Consider the following 15,900-nt stretch of genomic DNA (forward strand, 5'->3'; position numbering starts at 1 on the left):
ACACTAGTGATGTATGTCTCACGGCCTTGACGGTCTTTGGTCTTGGTCTTGTCTTGGTCTCGGACCTCTCGGTCTTGTCTAGGTCTCGCTGTCTCGGACCGACATAGTGGTCGGTGAATTTAGCAATACAATACTACAATATCCACGACGACACAACGTTCGATAATGCAACATTATTATCCGCAACGGAACGGATTGAAGCGCGCGCACACCAGAAAACACTGTATCCGCGCCACTGATCGCCGCGGCAACGAGCACTTTGATCACTTGATTTAAAAAACAAATATCAGTGACATGATGGGTTTTCACTTCATTCAGGAGATTTTGGGTAACTGCACAACTGACAGATGACTTTGAGCGCACTGCCAACGGTGTGTGTGTGTGTGTGTGTGTGTGTAACCATAGCGACAAAACGATCAACTTTCGGATCCTGCACTTAAGCCTATAATTTCGTTTTTTTAAATTGAATTATGTATTTAAAAGTTGCAGAATGGATTCATTTGGAGACTCCGAAATCGGCAGAGATAGGCAGGCATTTGCTTAGATGAATTTGTGACTTTGATATCTGTGTGTGTGTGTGTGTGTGTGTTAGACTAACACAGAAGATGGTGTTAGACTAAATAAATGGTCTTTTAAATATCATATGCATATCTCCGTTGTGTTGACTAAACATTAGGCCTAATCCAAGTTTATAATTGTGTATCTTTAATTTGATGTTACGATTTCATCTACACATTAAGTATAATTTCAATTGGTTACATATTTCTCATTCTTTAGACAGTTGTTGGAGGAGCAAGATGGTGTTGGAGGTGTTTGATGTTTTGTCAGATGAACCATCAGTCATGTCAGTCCTCAACAGTACACAAAAGTTAAGGGAGTCTCAATCCTCTAATAGTGCAGTAACAGCCGTCATGCAATCGCTACACATAGTTGATCTCACCCAGTCTGCAAAAACATTTACAGTGAGCTCACAGTCACACACATGACATGGTCTGTCTCTGTATTGTTCTGCCTGTGTAGTTGAAGTAATACCGTCTAATATGTATTGAATGTAAACTGCGGCTGAACCCTAGTATGCTGCTGTTCTTGAATTCATACAAGTTGCTTGCTTAGCTTCAACACTAGTCTGTTTTTTTTCCCCTCCGGTCTCGACTTGGTCTCGGTCTCGATACCCTCTGGTCTTGGTAGTGTCTTGGTCTCGGTTTAGGCGGTCTTGACTACAAGTCTAACACACACACGCACGCACTTCCTCACACACACACTGACAGACACACACTTACACAACCCACACACCACCTGACAAGTCAACTTCTGACTCAACCAATGACACGAGTTTGGGGGCGGGACTATCTGTTCGACTGGCCAATGACAGACGGGGGAAGAACAGAAAACATCAGTGATGTGAATCAGTGTGTGAACGTACTTCCCGGAGCTCTGTCCCTTCATGTGGTCCGTGTAGATGTAAATATCCGGGATGAATGTGTTCAGGACGCTCCGGGCGGAGTCCACGATCCTGTTGGCCATCTGAGGAGACACTCTCACCGAGAATCTGACGCAACATCAAGGATCTAAAAAATTTTAAACTTTACAAAAAAATTATTGTATAACGTCTACATGTGTATCTGATGCACACTGAAGAGAAACTGGCTTTAGGACCCAGAGGAACAGCTCATTTACTCCATATAGAGATATAAGGACATCTAGAGTCATGAAATATCATCTTATATTATTATTTTTCCACACAAGATCGACATAGACTCCCAATGTAAGATATTTAGAGCTGTATTAAAAGGGTTATGCATGAAATTGTGAGTTTTCAATTTAAATGTGAGGAATGTGCTTAAATGACTATTTATTGATTATTTATTGATCAAATCTAGTCATTTAAATCTAGTCATTTTATTTCTAGGCAAATAAAATAATAAATAACAAAATAATTGCATTAAATAGAAAAAATATGACCAAAATGAAATAAAAGCCCTTTCTGTGCTTGGGGTGATTTTGAAGGGTTAAACTGGTGAGCATCAGATGATCTGATTGGATGGTGAGGAAGGATACGCTGTTCCTCGGATCCTCTTGATTTTCCCGGGATCCGTGAGATGAACGGGTTTGATGGAGCGTCGAACGGGACAGGAGAAGTGAACCTCTCCTCCTCCTCCGGGAGCCACGCCTCGCTTCACCACCTACACACACACACACACACACACACACACACACACACACACACACACACACACACACACACACACACACTCATGCTTTATTCAAACCCACAGTAAAGCAGGGTTGTGTTTGGAAACAGTGACACACACCTTTATCTCCAGACCGTCTCCATCGATCCCGAAGCTCTTCATCAGAGGAACAGCTGTGACCTTCAGAAGATCCGGCTGCAGAACACACAACATGCTCAGATTACACTATCACACATGATGTGTGTGTGTGTGTGTGTGTGTGTGTGTGTGTGTGTGTGTGTGTGTGTGTGTGTGTGTGTGTGTGTGTGTGTGTGTGTGTGTGTGTGTGAGAGTGAGTGTGTGTGTGAACAGTAAAACTATAAACACACACTTGCTGGACTCTGACTCATGAAGCATCTTCACATTAACAGGGCTGATGTTAATAGACAAACAAACGAGTTGCACATTTAAGAAAAATTTGTTTGTTTTTTTTTAACTATAGCGACAAAAAGCATGGAATCAGAATCGAATCAATTATAATATTTAATAAATTAGATTTTTTTCAAATAGTCGTGTTGAGCGAATGATTCAATGACTCACTTGTTCCATTACTGGAGGAATCAGTGTTTTTGAATGAATCTCTTGAATGAATGATTCAATGACTCACTTGTTTCATTACTGGATGAATCAGTGTTTTTGAGTGAATCTCTTGAGTGAATGATTCAATGACTCACTTGTTCCCAGGTGGGCAGGGTTTCATATTATTTTGAAGTAGCCCCGGGCGCCGCCATTGGTTAGCGGACCATCACCTGCTGTTAGCATCCCATTGACTCCCATTCATTTTGGCGTCACTTTGACAGCGAATAACTTTACATCTGAGGCGTTTAAAGACTCCATTTGTCCATTATTTATTTCTAAAGAAACACGAAAATGTATAAAAGGCTCCATTACCTTGTATCTTACGTTATGGCCCCGTAGAAGCAGTTTTTGTAAAAATAGGCTAACGATTGCGTCATAACCACGCGACTCTCTGTCGCACAGTAGAGAGATTACCGTATGGACAGGAGGAGAAGCTCGCGCGCAATCGGGGGGACGTGGAGGCAAAATGACAAAGTAATTAATCAGAATACTTGGCAAAAGTTTCTCCTGCTTCTAGCTCATGGACACCTCCTACTCACACTCTCCGTCTCTGCAAGTTTCAGAAGGGAATGATTCAGATTTCTCTCGGCACAGCTACTAGTAGATAGACGGGTTGCTCACGTCACATCTACGTCGTCGAGCTCAGTTTGAGTCTGCGCAGTACGCTCGACCATCAGGAAGTTAGTGCTTCTAATTGACTTCACTTGTCTCCGTTGAATCCAATGGGGTCGCTGTGTCCAGTTTATATACTGTCTATGCTTGTTCCATTACTGGATGAATCAGTGTTCTTGAGTGAATGATTCAATGACTCACTTGTTCAATTACTGGATGAATCAGTGTTTTTGAGTGAATCTCTTGAGTGAATGATTCAATGACTCACTTGTTTCATTACTGGATGAATCAGTGTTTTTGAGTGAATCTCTTGAATGAATGATTCGATGACTCACTCATGTTTGAACAGTCTCTTGTCTCCACCTACTGGTGTAACGATGTAATGATTCAATCTTTATTTAAAGCAGAAAATTACTTTCAAAAGCTGATTCACTCTATTCTGATCTCTACTGTAGTCATCAGTGTTTATATCTGAACTATAAACTTTTATCCAGAACTATTATGATAATATTATATGATTGTAAGACAGAAATAATGATGCAGTGTGATTGAAAAGGCCGTTTCATATCTATTCATGCCAACATCTCTCTCTGGATCAGAACAGATCTGAATGTATATCTAATAAATCTCGTGTCACATCTTTTGCAGCTCATGGTGAATCTCATAAAGGTCATATTTCATCACAATAAAATAAAAAAGGTATTTTTGCATAAAGAAAATTAAGGATTTGACATCATCATGACATTTTCATGACAATTAAATTGGCATTACTTAATATAAAAATCACATTATTAGTGGTGCTTTTTCAAAGCACCACTAGTGTTATTGTCACTCATACTTATTATTCTTCTTCTTCTTCTTCTTATTATTCCGCCACAAGTTTGGCGCGTAACTTGCCCCGCACCGTTTGTCACAGACGCCTGAGTGAGGTGTCAAATCGACCGGCTCATTGAGGAGAGGTGTGCTATGACTTTTCTAAGCGATCGGGTGTACGATGTTTGCACAGCGGACGAAAAAGCGGCCAAAAAAGTCCCATTGACTTTACATGGGGAGTTCTAAAAACATTTGAATCCCAACTGCCGTTTTCACACACACCACTCCAAAGGGCCTGACACCCCTGCGTTTCTCTCCCTCTCTCTCTCCCTCAGAGGATTTATATTATCAAGCAGCCAATAAGTAATGGCCTAAAATCTTCATAGCCACACCCTAGCAACCAGTTACAGCACCCTAGCAACCACTCTGAGCTCCCTAGCAACCACCCTAAACCAATAAATAATATAAAAACATTTTTTTTACATTTTTTAAAGCAATATCACACTCGTAGCCTTGCGATATTGCTCCATGCTTGTGCCTATTCGGCCATAGGCACGAGGCCGCAGGCCGAGTGCCGTACTGAAGGAACTCGTTATTAAAGATTTTAAGAACTCTATAAAAACTCCATAGTAACCATATTTGACAACTACCAACCACCTAGTAACACCATAGCAACTACCAAAAATACCTTAGCAACCACCCTGAACACCCTAGCAACGTCTAGAAATGCTCTAGTAACCACCAAAAAACTCTAGCAACCAACCAGAACACCCTAGCAACTGCCTAGCAACCACCCAGAACACCTAGCAACTGCCTAGTAACCACCCAAAACGCCTAGCAACCACCCAGAACACCCTAGCAACTGCCTAGCAACACCATAGCAACCACCTAGCAATGCCCTAGCAACCACCAAGAATACCCTAGCAACTGCCTAGCAACCACCAAGAATACCCTAGCAACTGCCTAGCAACCACCCAGAACACCTTAGCAACTGCCTAGCAACACCATAGCAACCACCCAGAAAACCCTAGCAACCACCACCTGGCAACAGCATCTTGCTAAAAACATGCTAGCAACATACTAATCATGTTAGCATCATGCTAGCAACATGCTAATCAAGCTAGGATTATGCTACCAACATGCTAATCAAGCTAACATCATGCTAGCAACATGCTAATCAGCTATCATAATGCTAGCAAAATGCTAATCAAGCTAGCATCATGCTAGCAACATGCTAATCAAGCTAGCATTATGCTAGCAACATGCTAATCATGTTAGCATCTAGCTAAAAACATGCTAGCAACATGCTAATCATGCTAGCATCAAGCTACCAACATGCTAATCAAGCTAGCATCATGCTAACATAATGCTAATCAAGCTAGCATAATGCTAGCAAAATGCTAATCAAGCTAGCATCATGCTAGCAACATGCTAATCAAGCTAGCATTATGTTAGAAACATGCTAATCATGTTAGCATCTAGCTAAAAACATGCTAATCATGCTAGCATCAAGCTACCAACATGCTAATCAAGCTAGCATCATGCTAACATAATGCTAATCAAGCTAGCATCATGCTAGCAACATGCTAATCATGCTACCAATATGCTAATTAAGCTAGCATCATGCTAGCAAAATGCTATTCAAGCTAGCATTATGCTAACAATATGTTAATCAAGCTAGCATAATGCTAATCATGTTAGCATCTGGCTAAAAACATGCTAGCAAAATGCTAATCATGCTAACATCTTGTTAAAAGCATGCTAGCAACATGCTAATCATGCTAGCATCATGCTACCAACATGCTAATCATGTTAACAACATGCTAATCATGCTAGCATCATTTTAACAACATGTTAATCATAGTAAATCATGCTGGAATGTGGTAAATCGTAGTAAATCATCTTAGAAACATGGTAAATCGTGGTAAATAATGCTAAAACGTGGTATATCATGGTATCACAACATGTTAATTGTGTTAGCATCTGCCCAGTGGCGAGTTTTGCCACTGCAAGCACCACTTCACATTTTCTTCAGGAAATGTACATTCTAGTTATTACTACTATAATGCAAACAATAATATATTTAAATAATAAAGTATTTATATATCATGATAGTATTTGTTTTAATTTGTGTTTATGTTGATTTAAATAAAATGATATACACTGTTTTACAGTCGCATTTGCTTCACTGTCATGACAATAATCTTAAATAGCCTTCATTTTATTTATGTAATATAATTTCTTATTGATTTCTCTTGGTTTTGGGGTTTACCCAGATTTACACACGTGTGTGTGTGTGTGTGTGTGTGTGTGTGTGTGTGTGTGTGTGTGTGTGTACTGCAAAACATGCTTTTCTTACTTATTATTTATGTCTTGTTTCCAGTCCAAATATCAAAAAATTCTTTAATCAAGATGCATTTACTAAAGTACTAAAATGCCATATGATATTATGTCTTGTTTTCTGGGGAAATAAATCAAAATTAAGTGAGTTTTTGCTTAAAAAAAGCCAAATATCTGCCATGTTGCATGATTATTTTTCTCACCCCTATTGTCAGATAATTTTGCTTGTTTTAAGCAAAAACTCACTTAATTTTGATTTATTTCCCCAGAAAACAAGACATAATATCATATGGCATTTTAGTACTTTAGTAAATACATCTTGATTAAAGAATTTTTTGATATTTGGACTGGAAACAAGGCAAAAGAAGCATGTTTTGCATGAGTGTACAGGGTAAATGGACCCGGTTCAGGATTGGGAGTGTGTTTCGTGATGAGCTTCAGGTGTGGAGGATACACACACACACACACACACACACACACTCACGGAGGGGTCGTTGGGGTCGTTGGTGACGCCCTTCAGCACGGCTCTCAGCGGGCTCTTCATGAACGGCCCCAGCATCAGCAGAGGCTCCAGGTAATATCCCACCGACCGCGTCACGTGACACTCGTGCTCCACAGGGCCGCCCGTCAGGAGCCCCGGCTGGTAGAACAGCACCGTTCCTGCACACACACACACACACACACACACACACACACACACACACACACACACACACACACACACACACACACAGGTTTATTAGCTAAATCTGTCGACTTCATCAGTCTGTGCTGCATTATATGCCGGCATCATCATATATGCTGAACATCATCCAGACTGATGACATGAGACTCACCCGTTTGGTTGATTTCAATTCTCGTGCCGTTGGTCACTTTATCGAGGAGTCGGATGAAGCTCGCCTCAAAGTCTGATGGGAAGAGTCACGGTTCAGGGACATAAACTCGCTTATGTGTGTCTTTACAACATTAATATATCATTGTTTTTTTCATGGATGGACAAAATTATGTACATTTTTATGACTCAAAAGAGAGTAAAATATTCAGAATAAAATCATAAATTAATGTACAATATAGAATATAAAAATACATTGATGCAATAAAAACAAATCCATTCAAATTTTGTTAATAAAAATAATAACAGCTTGGAAAAATAAAGAATATTCATCTAGAATAAATATAAATAACTGAAGAAAACGAATTAGAAAAATGTAAAATATTAATTAATCATAAGAAAAAAATGATGATAACACCACTCATATATAATGCATTTACAGAAGCTTTAATGCTGATGAAGACTAATGTTGTTATTGATATCTGCTTATTTTCAATTCAATTCAATTCAAAATTGCTTCACTGGCAATGACTGTAAATAATACAATATTGCCAAAGCTCGGAATACATAGAATAATAATAAAAACTTCTAAATAATAGAGGGAAATATTATAGCTTGAACGTAAATAAACAGTGTGAGGAACCAGAACACCGTGTGTGTGTGTGTGTGTGTGTGTGTGTGTGTGTGTGTGTGTGTGTGTGTGTGTGTGTGTGAGCGCGGGTCACCTCGCAGGCCGGGGTTGTCATCTTTAGACCTGATGTTTCGTATTTTCACTCGTTTTCCGCTCAGTGTGGACAACACGAGCCTCTGTCTGAAGCAGTTACAGCCCTCGAACTCCATGATGTTACACACGTGTGGTTTCTGTACAGGCTGGACTCAACACGGACGAGAGCCCGCGAGGGACAAGCGACAAAACGCGAAGGCGGAAATACAGCGCTACATGCGACGACCACAAGAGGGCGCCAAACTCCAGCCAGGTCATTTAAAGTCCCCCTGTGGTGAAACTCCAGCGTTTAAAGTAGTTTATGTGTCTATTCGGTGTTTTGAATACGCTTTCAGACAAACCATGTGTACATTCATAAGTCGACACCATTGCTGAGTATCTAGACAACTAGGTCTAGAAATCACATTCTCTCATATATATATCCATGTTTTTCAAGATCAAGATGAAGTAAAATTTAGTTAATTAAAACAAGAGATGGTATGATCGATTTATAGCTGGTTAATACGGTGGCCAAGAAGTGCAAAACACATTTTCGAAAATAAAACAACAAATTTTGTTGGGATATTTTGGGGATATTTAATTTAATTTTATCAATCAATAAATTCCTCTTCAAACAAACTTTGTTGTATTATTTAAATTTAATACTGTGAAGCTGCTTTGATACAATCTGTATTGTGAAAAGCGCTATACAAATATAGCCTACTTGACTTGACTTAATTTATAAACACAATAGAAAGACTAAAAACAAATTAACAAGTTAGAAAACACAATAAATTCCGAAAGCAAAATAACAAATATGAGAACGAAGTCGATTTGCGTGTGCATGTGTAAATATTAGAGCTGTATCGTCTACGATAATAATTGTTTTTTTTTATGATTTATGAGCTGACATTATCTAGTATGTCACTCACGTTGCATAAAACAAACAAAAACACTATTATAATGCAGTAATGCCCCAAATATTCCAGATATAGGGGCAATGCCCCTGCATGAGCTTATGTCTTATATAATATGGTATAGTTAAATGGGTGGTATAATGCCCCTTTTTGCAAGATGTAAAATAAGTCTCTGATGTCCACCACAGATATTATTATATAGCATGTTAAAATTGTCCCTTTTTGAGGGTGAGCAAAAACACATTGTTTTGTGTGTGTCCCTTTAAATGCAAATGAGCTGCTGCTCCTGGCACAGTGGGCGGAGCTTCAAGAGCTTGTGTGTTAGCAAATTTTATTTATTTATTTAACCTTTATTTATCCAGGTAAACTGTTTGAGAACCACTTCTCATTTACAAACATGACCTGGCCAAGAGGCTACAGGAATAAATAGGAACATACTGTGCAACTGTACATAGTCAAACACATGACACATAGAACAAGCAATTGAATTAAAAAAAGATAGACAACAAAGAAAAAAGAGAGAAAGAATGTGCTTAAGTATGTGTGTATAAATATATAAATCCTATTACCTCTTCTCAACATGGACTCACCCCCTTTGTTGTGTGTTCCGGGGGGCGGGGTTTATGTAAATTCTAGGGTTTGTGATGTCACTAACCCAATAGGAAGCTCATGTAGTTCCTTCCAGCCGTTTGTTGTAGTTCTTAAAAAGCGATTTTTTGTAAAAGAGAGTATCTTCCTTTGATCTTTGAGCATCCTAACTTTGCAGATGTTGTTTATGATCAAACAGCAACATTACACACTAACTACAGTTAGAAAAGTCAAATCATAATCAACCACCCCTTTAAACACAAGAGTGCTGTTTTTCCACATGTGATATTCATTTTATACAGATCAGTACACAAGAAGTTAATATTGTGAATTACAATTTGCCAATAATGTAAGTTTGTTTCCTCTGTTTTGCCAAAGAAAATAGTTCCAAACTAAGCCAAAGCTAAATGTCTCCGAGCAACACCACTGTTCCTGAATGAATCGGCCATTTTAACGAATCGTTTGAGTGATTGATCAAGTCTGTGACGTGCTGCCACCTACTGGAGGTGTTAGTTTCATATATAACGGGTAATGTCATTTAAAAATAATTTCATATGTCCAATAATACACAAAATTATCATAGCATTATAAATGCTGTGTAATGCATTTAGTAAATTCCATTGCCAATGGAAACTTTTCTTAGATGTAAAGTTGGCAGAGGCTATTAGAGTTGCTATTCAGAGCAAATGGATTATCATATTGTAATTTGTAGGTATATTAAGTGTCTGTTATACACTTTATTTAGATTTCTAAAAAAATTCTTCATTTTTATTAAAAACTGAATGCCTCTCCGACCTGATAAGAGATGGTATAGAGAGGGATTCGGGAAGAGACTCGAACTCATTCGTTCGCGTCAAAAGCTAAATCTGCTCTTACTCTACACGCCCACTCTCTCTCTTTACCAGATCGAGCTCTATTAGCATTGTGTCTGACCAAACCAGATGATGTGTGAAAGAGGTTTGTGTCTCTCCATAATAATCACACTTAATTATCCGGTTAAATGGACAGCTAATCGACTCTCCTGCAGCAGTCTGCTGTTCTACGAGCCTTGATTGACAGATGTCTCGTCCAATCAGCGGTCAGTATTCCATTCGCCAGTTTTGTCTGACTTGTGTTTTCTGAGTTGATAATTTGTTTTCTGATTTGTTATTTTGTTTACGGAATTGTTATTGTGTTTTCTAACTTGTTAATTAGTTTTTAGTCTTTCCTTTTCGTTTATAAATGTGTTGTTTTGTTTTCGGAATTGTTTTATTTTGCACTTCTCGGCCATGCATGATAAAGTTATAGAGAGCTTTGAGATTTCATTAATTCCCGTCACTTTTAGTAAATAATAATAATGCATTTTGTTTAAAAGCACTCAATGATGCCTTACAAAATTAGTAACAATAGTAAAAATACGTCATGACTCATACTTGACTCAAATTTGTTTTGTTTTCGGAATTGTTTTGTTTTGCACTTCTCGGCCACCGTAGGTTTATCTTATTTTAAATCATTTTTAGGCTCTAAAGAAATAAACAGACAAGAAAACAAACAAACATGCAAAGAATTTTTTTTATTGCAAATTATACATTTGCATCATTCAAAACAAACACTGAACATCCGGACAGAACTAATGATCGTACAAATGAACCACGAGAAAACTGAACTTTAGACTGGATCGACCGACTTCAGCTTTCATCGTTTAATTCACAACATTAACGTGTCGATCGTGTCAAGTTGAGCTTATGATCAGTTAACAGAGAAAACAAACCGAGAGAAGAATCATTTCCAACAAAACACAAGACGATCAGCATTTCATACTCCCCTTAAACACTGAAGTGAACGAGTCTGTGCAGAGCCATCATAGATGACAGAAACACTTGCACAGCAATTAAAAGAAACTCTCGAACTGTGATCATGAAGATTTAAAAACACTAGATTCATAAAACATCTCTAAAGTGTAAGAGGCCCGAGTCATACAGCCAGAACAAACATACACATATTTACTTAATACTTCAGTCTATTAACATCCATAACCAAATAAACATGATACTCTGCAATAATCATGTTCTTCCTCAGTGTTTCTGTCTCGTTCTCCAGCTCTAATATCTCAACATTCTTACATCAAGACACATTTACTGGAGAAGAAGCAATAACTGAAGATATTAAGACTTGTTTAATGAAAAATTTGTTAAAATGAAGTGAGTTTCAGTTTAAAACAAGAACAAACAACAATGGAGTCAGAAAAAGAATCTTAATTTAAAGAGAAAATGAGATTCTCACTTCATTTTGATGAGTTTTTCATTAAACAAGACTTAATATCTTCAGTTATTCTTCTTCTCCAGTAGATGTATCTTGATTTAAGAATGTTTAGATGTTAGTGCTGGAAACACTGAGGAAGAACATGATGTTTTTGCAGTGTGATTGTGTGTCTGATGTCGATCCGGATCGTTCGGTTCAGATTCGGTCCCAGAACTGCAGCAGCTGACTCCCAGCCTGAGGCTCCAACTCCTGTTCAACACACACACACACACACACACACACACACACACACACACACACACACACACACACACACACACACACACACACACGGAGACAAGAGACTGTTAAAACATGTGTGAGTCATTGAATCATTCAAAAACACTGATTCATCCAGTAATGAAACAAGCGAGTCATTAAAACTGCAGTGAACCAAAGACAGTCTCAAACACACGCTTTGAAATCGCTGGTGTTTCTGACGTCACAAACTACCTTGTAACCAATCAGATCAACGTGTGATCGTCAACCAGTGGATCTCTGAGCTGAGTGAGTGAGTGGAGGCGGGGCTCATTTGCATATTCAATGAGGCGAGGGTGTCGAGTTACAGTCAAGATATTTTAAGGCATGAAGACATTTTTACAAGGAAAAAAATGCTTAAATATGTCATTATTCATACATCATTTGCCTGATTTATACAACATTTTACTCCTTAAAACACGATGAAAATTTGTTATTTTTTTCTGCCTGTTGACAGTATTTTCTGAGTTATGCCGTGATGAGAAGAGAAATCCAGAATCTCCTCTGGAAAAAAGTTCAATATGTCAACAAAATTAAACAGGAATGTTAACACTGGCTTTATCAAACACTAACTGTTATTTATGATTAAGTATCATATTTAATGGAAATGTATTTTTACCGTTCGTTACGCCACAGAGTGTGTGTGACGCGAGGCCAGAGAGTGTGTGTGACGCGAGGCCAGAGAGTGTGTGTGACCCGAGCCAGAGAGTGTGTGTGACCCGAGCCAGAGAGTGTGTGTGACGCGAGGCCAGAGAGTGTGTGTGACCCGAGCCAGAGAGTGTGTGTGACCCGAGCCAGAGAGTGTGTGTGACGCGAGGCCAGAGAGTGTGTGTGACCCGAGCCAGAGAGTGTGTGTGACCCGAGCCAGAGAGTGTGTGTGACGCGAGCCAGGAGAGTGTTGAGTGACGCGAGCCAGAGAGTGTGTGTGACCCGAGCCAGGAGAGTGTGTGTGACGCGAGGCCAGAGAGTGTGTGTGACCCGAGCCAGAGAGTGTGTGTGACCCGAGCCAGGAGAGTGTGTGTGACGCGAGCCAGGAGAGTGTGTGTGACGCGAGCCAGGAGAGTGTGTGTGACCCGAGCCAGGAGGGTGTGTGTGACCCGAGCCAGGAGAGTGTGTGTGACGCGAGGCCAGGAGAGTGTGTGTGACGCGAGCCAGGAGAGTGTGTGTGACCCGAGCCAGGAGGGTGTGTGTGACCCGCGCCAGGAGAGTGTGTGTGACGCGAGGCCAGGAGAGTGTGTGTGACCCGAGCCAGAGAGTGTGTGTGACGCGAGGCCAGAGAGTGTGTGTGACGCGAGGCCAGAGAGTGTGTGTGACCCGAGCCAGGAGGGTGTGTGTGACCCGAGCCAGGAGAGTGTGTGTGACGCGAGGCCAGAGAGTGTGTGTGACGCGAGGCCAGAGAGTGTGTGTGACGCGAGGCCAGAGAGTGTGTGTGACCCGAGCCAGAGAGTGTGTGTGACGCGAGCCAGGAGAGTGTGTGTGACCCGAGCCAGGAGAGTGTGTGTGACGCGAGGCCAGAGAGTGTGTGTGACCCGAGCCAGAGAGTGTGTGTGACCCGAGCCAGAGAGTGTGTGTGACGCGAGGCCAGAGAGTGTGTGTGACCCGAGCCAGAGAGTGTGTGTGACCCGAGCCAGAGAGTGTGTGTGACCCGAGCCAGAGAGTGTGTGTGACCCGAGCCAGAGAGTGTGTGTGACCCGAGCCAGGAGAGTGTTGAGTGACGCGAGCCAGAGAGTGTGTGTGACCCGAGCCAGGAGAGTGTGTGTGACGCGAGGCCAGAGAGTGTGTGTGACCCGAGCCAGAGAGTGTGTGTGACCTGAGCCAGGAGAGTGTGTGTGACGCGAGCCAGGAGAGTGTGTGTGACGCGAGCCAGGAGAGTGTGTGTGACCCGAGCCAGGAGGGTGTGTGTGACCCGAGCCAGGAGAGTGTGTGTGACGCGAGGCCAGGAGAGTGTGTGTGACCCGAGCCAGAGAGTGTGTGTGACGCGAGGCCAGAGAGTGTGTGTGACGCGAGGCCAGAGAGTGTGTGTGACGCGAGGCCAGAGAGTGTGTGTGACGCGAGGCCAGAGAGTGTGTGTGACCCGAGCCAGAGAGTGTGTGTGACGCGAGCCAGGAGAGTGTGTGTGACCCGAGCCAGGAGAGTGTGTGTGACGCGAGGCCAGAGAGTGTGTGTGACCCGAGCCAGGAGAGTGTGTGTGACGCGAGGCCAGAGAGTGTGTGTGACCCGAGCCAGAGAGTGTGTGTGACCCGAGCCAGGAGAGTGTGTGTGACGCGAGCCAGGAGAGTGTGTGTGACGCGAGCCAGGAGAGTGTGTGTGACCCGAGCCAGGAGGGTGTGTGTGACCCGCGCCAGGAGAGTGTGTGTGACGCGAGGCCAGGAGAGTGTGTGTGACCCGAGCCAGAGAGTGTGTGTGACGCGAGCCAGGAGGGTGTGTGTGACCCGAGCCAGAGAGTGTGTGTGACCCGAGCCAGGAGGGTGTGTGTGACCCGAGCCAGGAGAGTGTGTGTGACGCGAGCCAGGAGGGTGTGTGTGACCCGAGCCAGGAGGGTGTGTGTGACCCGAGCCAGGAGAGTGTGTGTGACGCGAGGCCAGGAGAGTGTGTGTGACCCGAGCCACAGAGTGTGTGTGACCCGAGCCAGGAGAGTGTGTGTGACGCGAGCCAGGAGAGTGTGTGTGACCCGAGCCAGGAGAGTGTGTGTGACCCGAGCCAGGAGAGTGTGTGTGACGCGAGCCAGGAGAGTGTGTGTGACCCGAGCCAGGAGAGTGTGTGTGACCCGAGCCAGGAGAGTGTGTGTGACGCGAGCCAGGAGGGTGTGTGTGACCCGAGCCAGGAGGGTGTGTGTGACCCGAGCCAGGAGGGTGTGTGTGACCCGAGCCAGAGAGTGTGTGTGACCCGAGCCAGAGAGTGTGTGTGACGCGAGCCAGGAGAGTGTTGAGTGACGCGAGCCAGAGAGTGTGTGTGACGCGAGCCAGGAGGGTGTGTGTGACCCGAGGCCAGGAGAGTGTGTGTGACCTGAGCCAGGAGAGTGTGTGTGACGTGAGGCCAGGAGAGTGTGTGTGACGCGAGGCCAGGAGAGTGTGTGTGACGCGAGGCCAGGAGAGTGTGTGTGACCCGAGCCAGGAGAGTGTGTGTGACCCGAGCCAGGAGAGTGTGTGTGACCCGAGCCAGGAGAGTGTGTGTGACGCGAGCCAGGAGAGTGTGTGTGACGCGAGCCAGGAGAGTGTGTGTGACCCGAGCCAGGAGAGTGTGTGTGACGCGAGCCAGGAGAGTGTGTGTGACGCGAGGCCAGAGAGTGTGTGTGACCCGAGCCAGAGAGTGTGTGTGACCCGAGCCAGGAGAGTGTGTGTGACGCGAGCCAGGAGAGTGTGTGTGACGCGAGCCAGGAGAGTGTGTGTGACCCGAGCCAGGAGGGTGTGTGTGACCCGCGCCAGGAGAGTGTGTGTGACACGAGGCCAGGAGAGTGTGTGTGACCCGAGCCAGAGAGTGTGTGTGACGCGAGCCAGGAGGGTGTGTGTGACCCGAGCCAGAGAGTGTGTGTGACCCGAGCCAGGAGGGTGTGTGTGACCCGAGCCAGGAGAGTGTGTGTGACGCGAGCCAGGAGGGTGTGTGTGACCCGAGCCAGGAGGGTGTGTGTGACCCGAGCCAGGAGAGTGTGTGTGACGCGAGGCCAGGAGAGTGTGTGTGACCCGAGCCACAGAGTGTGTGTGACCCGAGCCAGGAGAGTGTGTGTGACGCGAGCCAGGAGAGTGTGTG

The 15,900-nt window shown here is 43.1% G+C and overlaps 2 protein-coding genes across 3 annotated transcripts in view; both read right to left on the reverse strand.

The window, feature by feature from the left end:
* The window catches only part of rcl1 (RNA terminal phosphate cyclase-like 1), an 18,563-nt gene extending 10,268 nt beyond the window's left edge, over positions 1-8,295 (reverse strand). Inside the window, exons 1-6 of the mRNA XM_082171285.1 lie at positions 8,133-8,295; positions 7,412-7,483; positions 7,060-7,235; positions 2,313-2,387; positions 2,059-2,183; positions 1,424-1,549 (exon numbers count right to left, since the gene is read on the reverse strand). Coding sequence (XP_082027411.1) covers positions 1,424-1,549; positions 2,059-2,183; positions 2,313-2,387; positions 7,060-7,235; positions 7,412-7,483; positions 8,133-8,247 — 689 coding nt within the window. The 5' untranslated portion in view covers positions 8,248-8,295. The remainder of the gene's footprint in view (positions 1-1,423; positions 1,550-2,058; positions 2,184-2,312; positions 2,388-7,059; positions 7,236-7,411; positions 7,484-8,132) is intronic.
* Positions 8,296-11,148: 2,853 nt separating this feature from the next.
* The window catches only part of ythdc2 (YTH domain containing 2), a 44,647-nt gene continuing 39,895 nt past the window's right edge, over positions 11,149-15,900 (reverse strand). For both annotated transcript variants that reach the window (XM_082171207.1, XM_082171206.1), the window contains one exon: positions 11,149-12,105. In XM_082171207.1, the coding sequence (XP_082027333.1) occupies positions 12,052-12,105 (54 nt within the window). In that variant the 3' untranslated portion in view covers positions 11,149-12,051. The remainder of the gene's footprint in view (positions 12,106-15,900) is intronic.

Source organism: Leuciscus leuciscus, assembly GCF_965113295.1.
Source record: "Leuciscus leuciscus genome assembly, chromosome: 5".
Taxonomy (NCBI): Eukaryota; Metazoa; Chordata; class Actinopteri; order Cypriniformes; family Leuciscidae; genus Leuciscus; species Leuciscus leuciscus.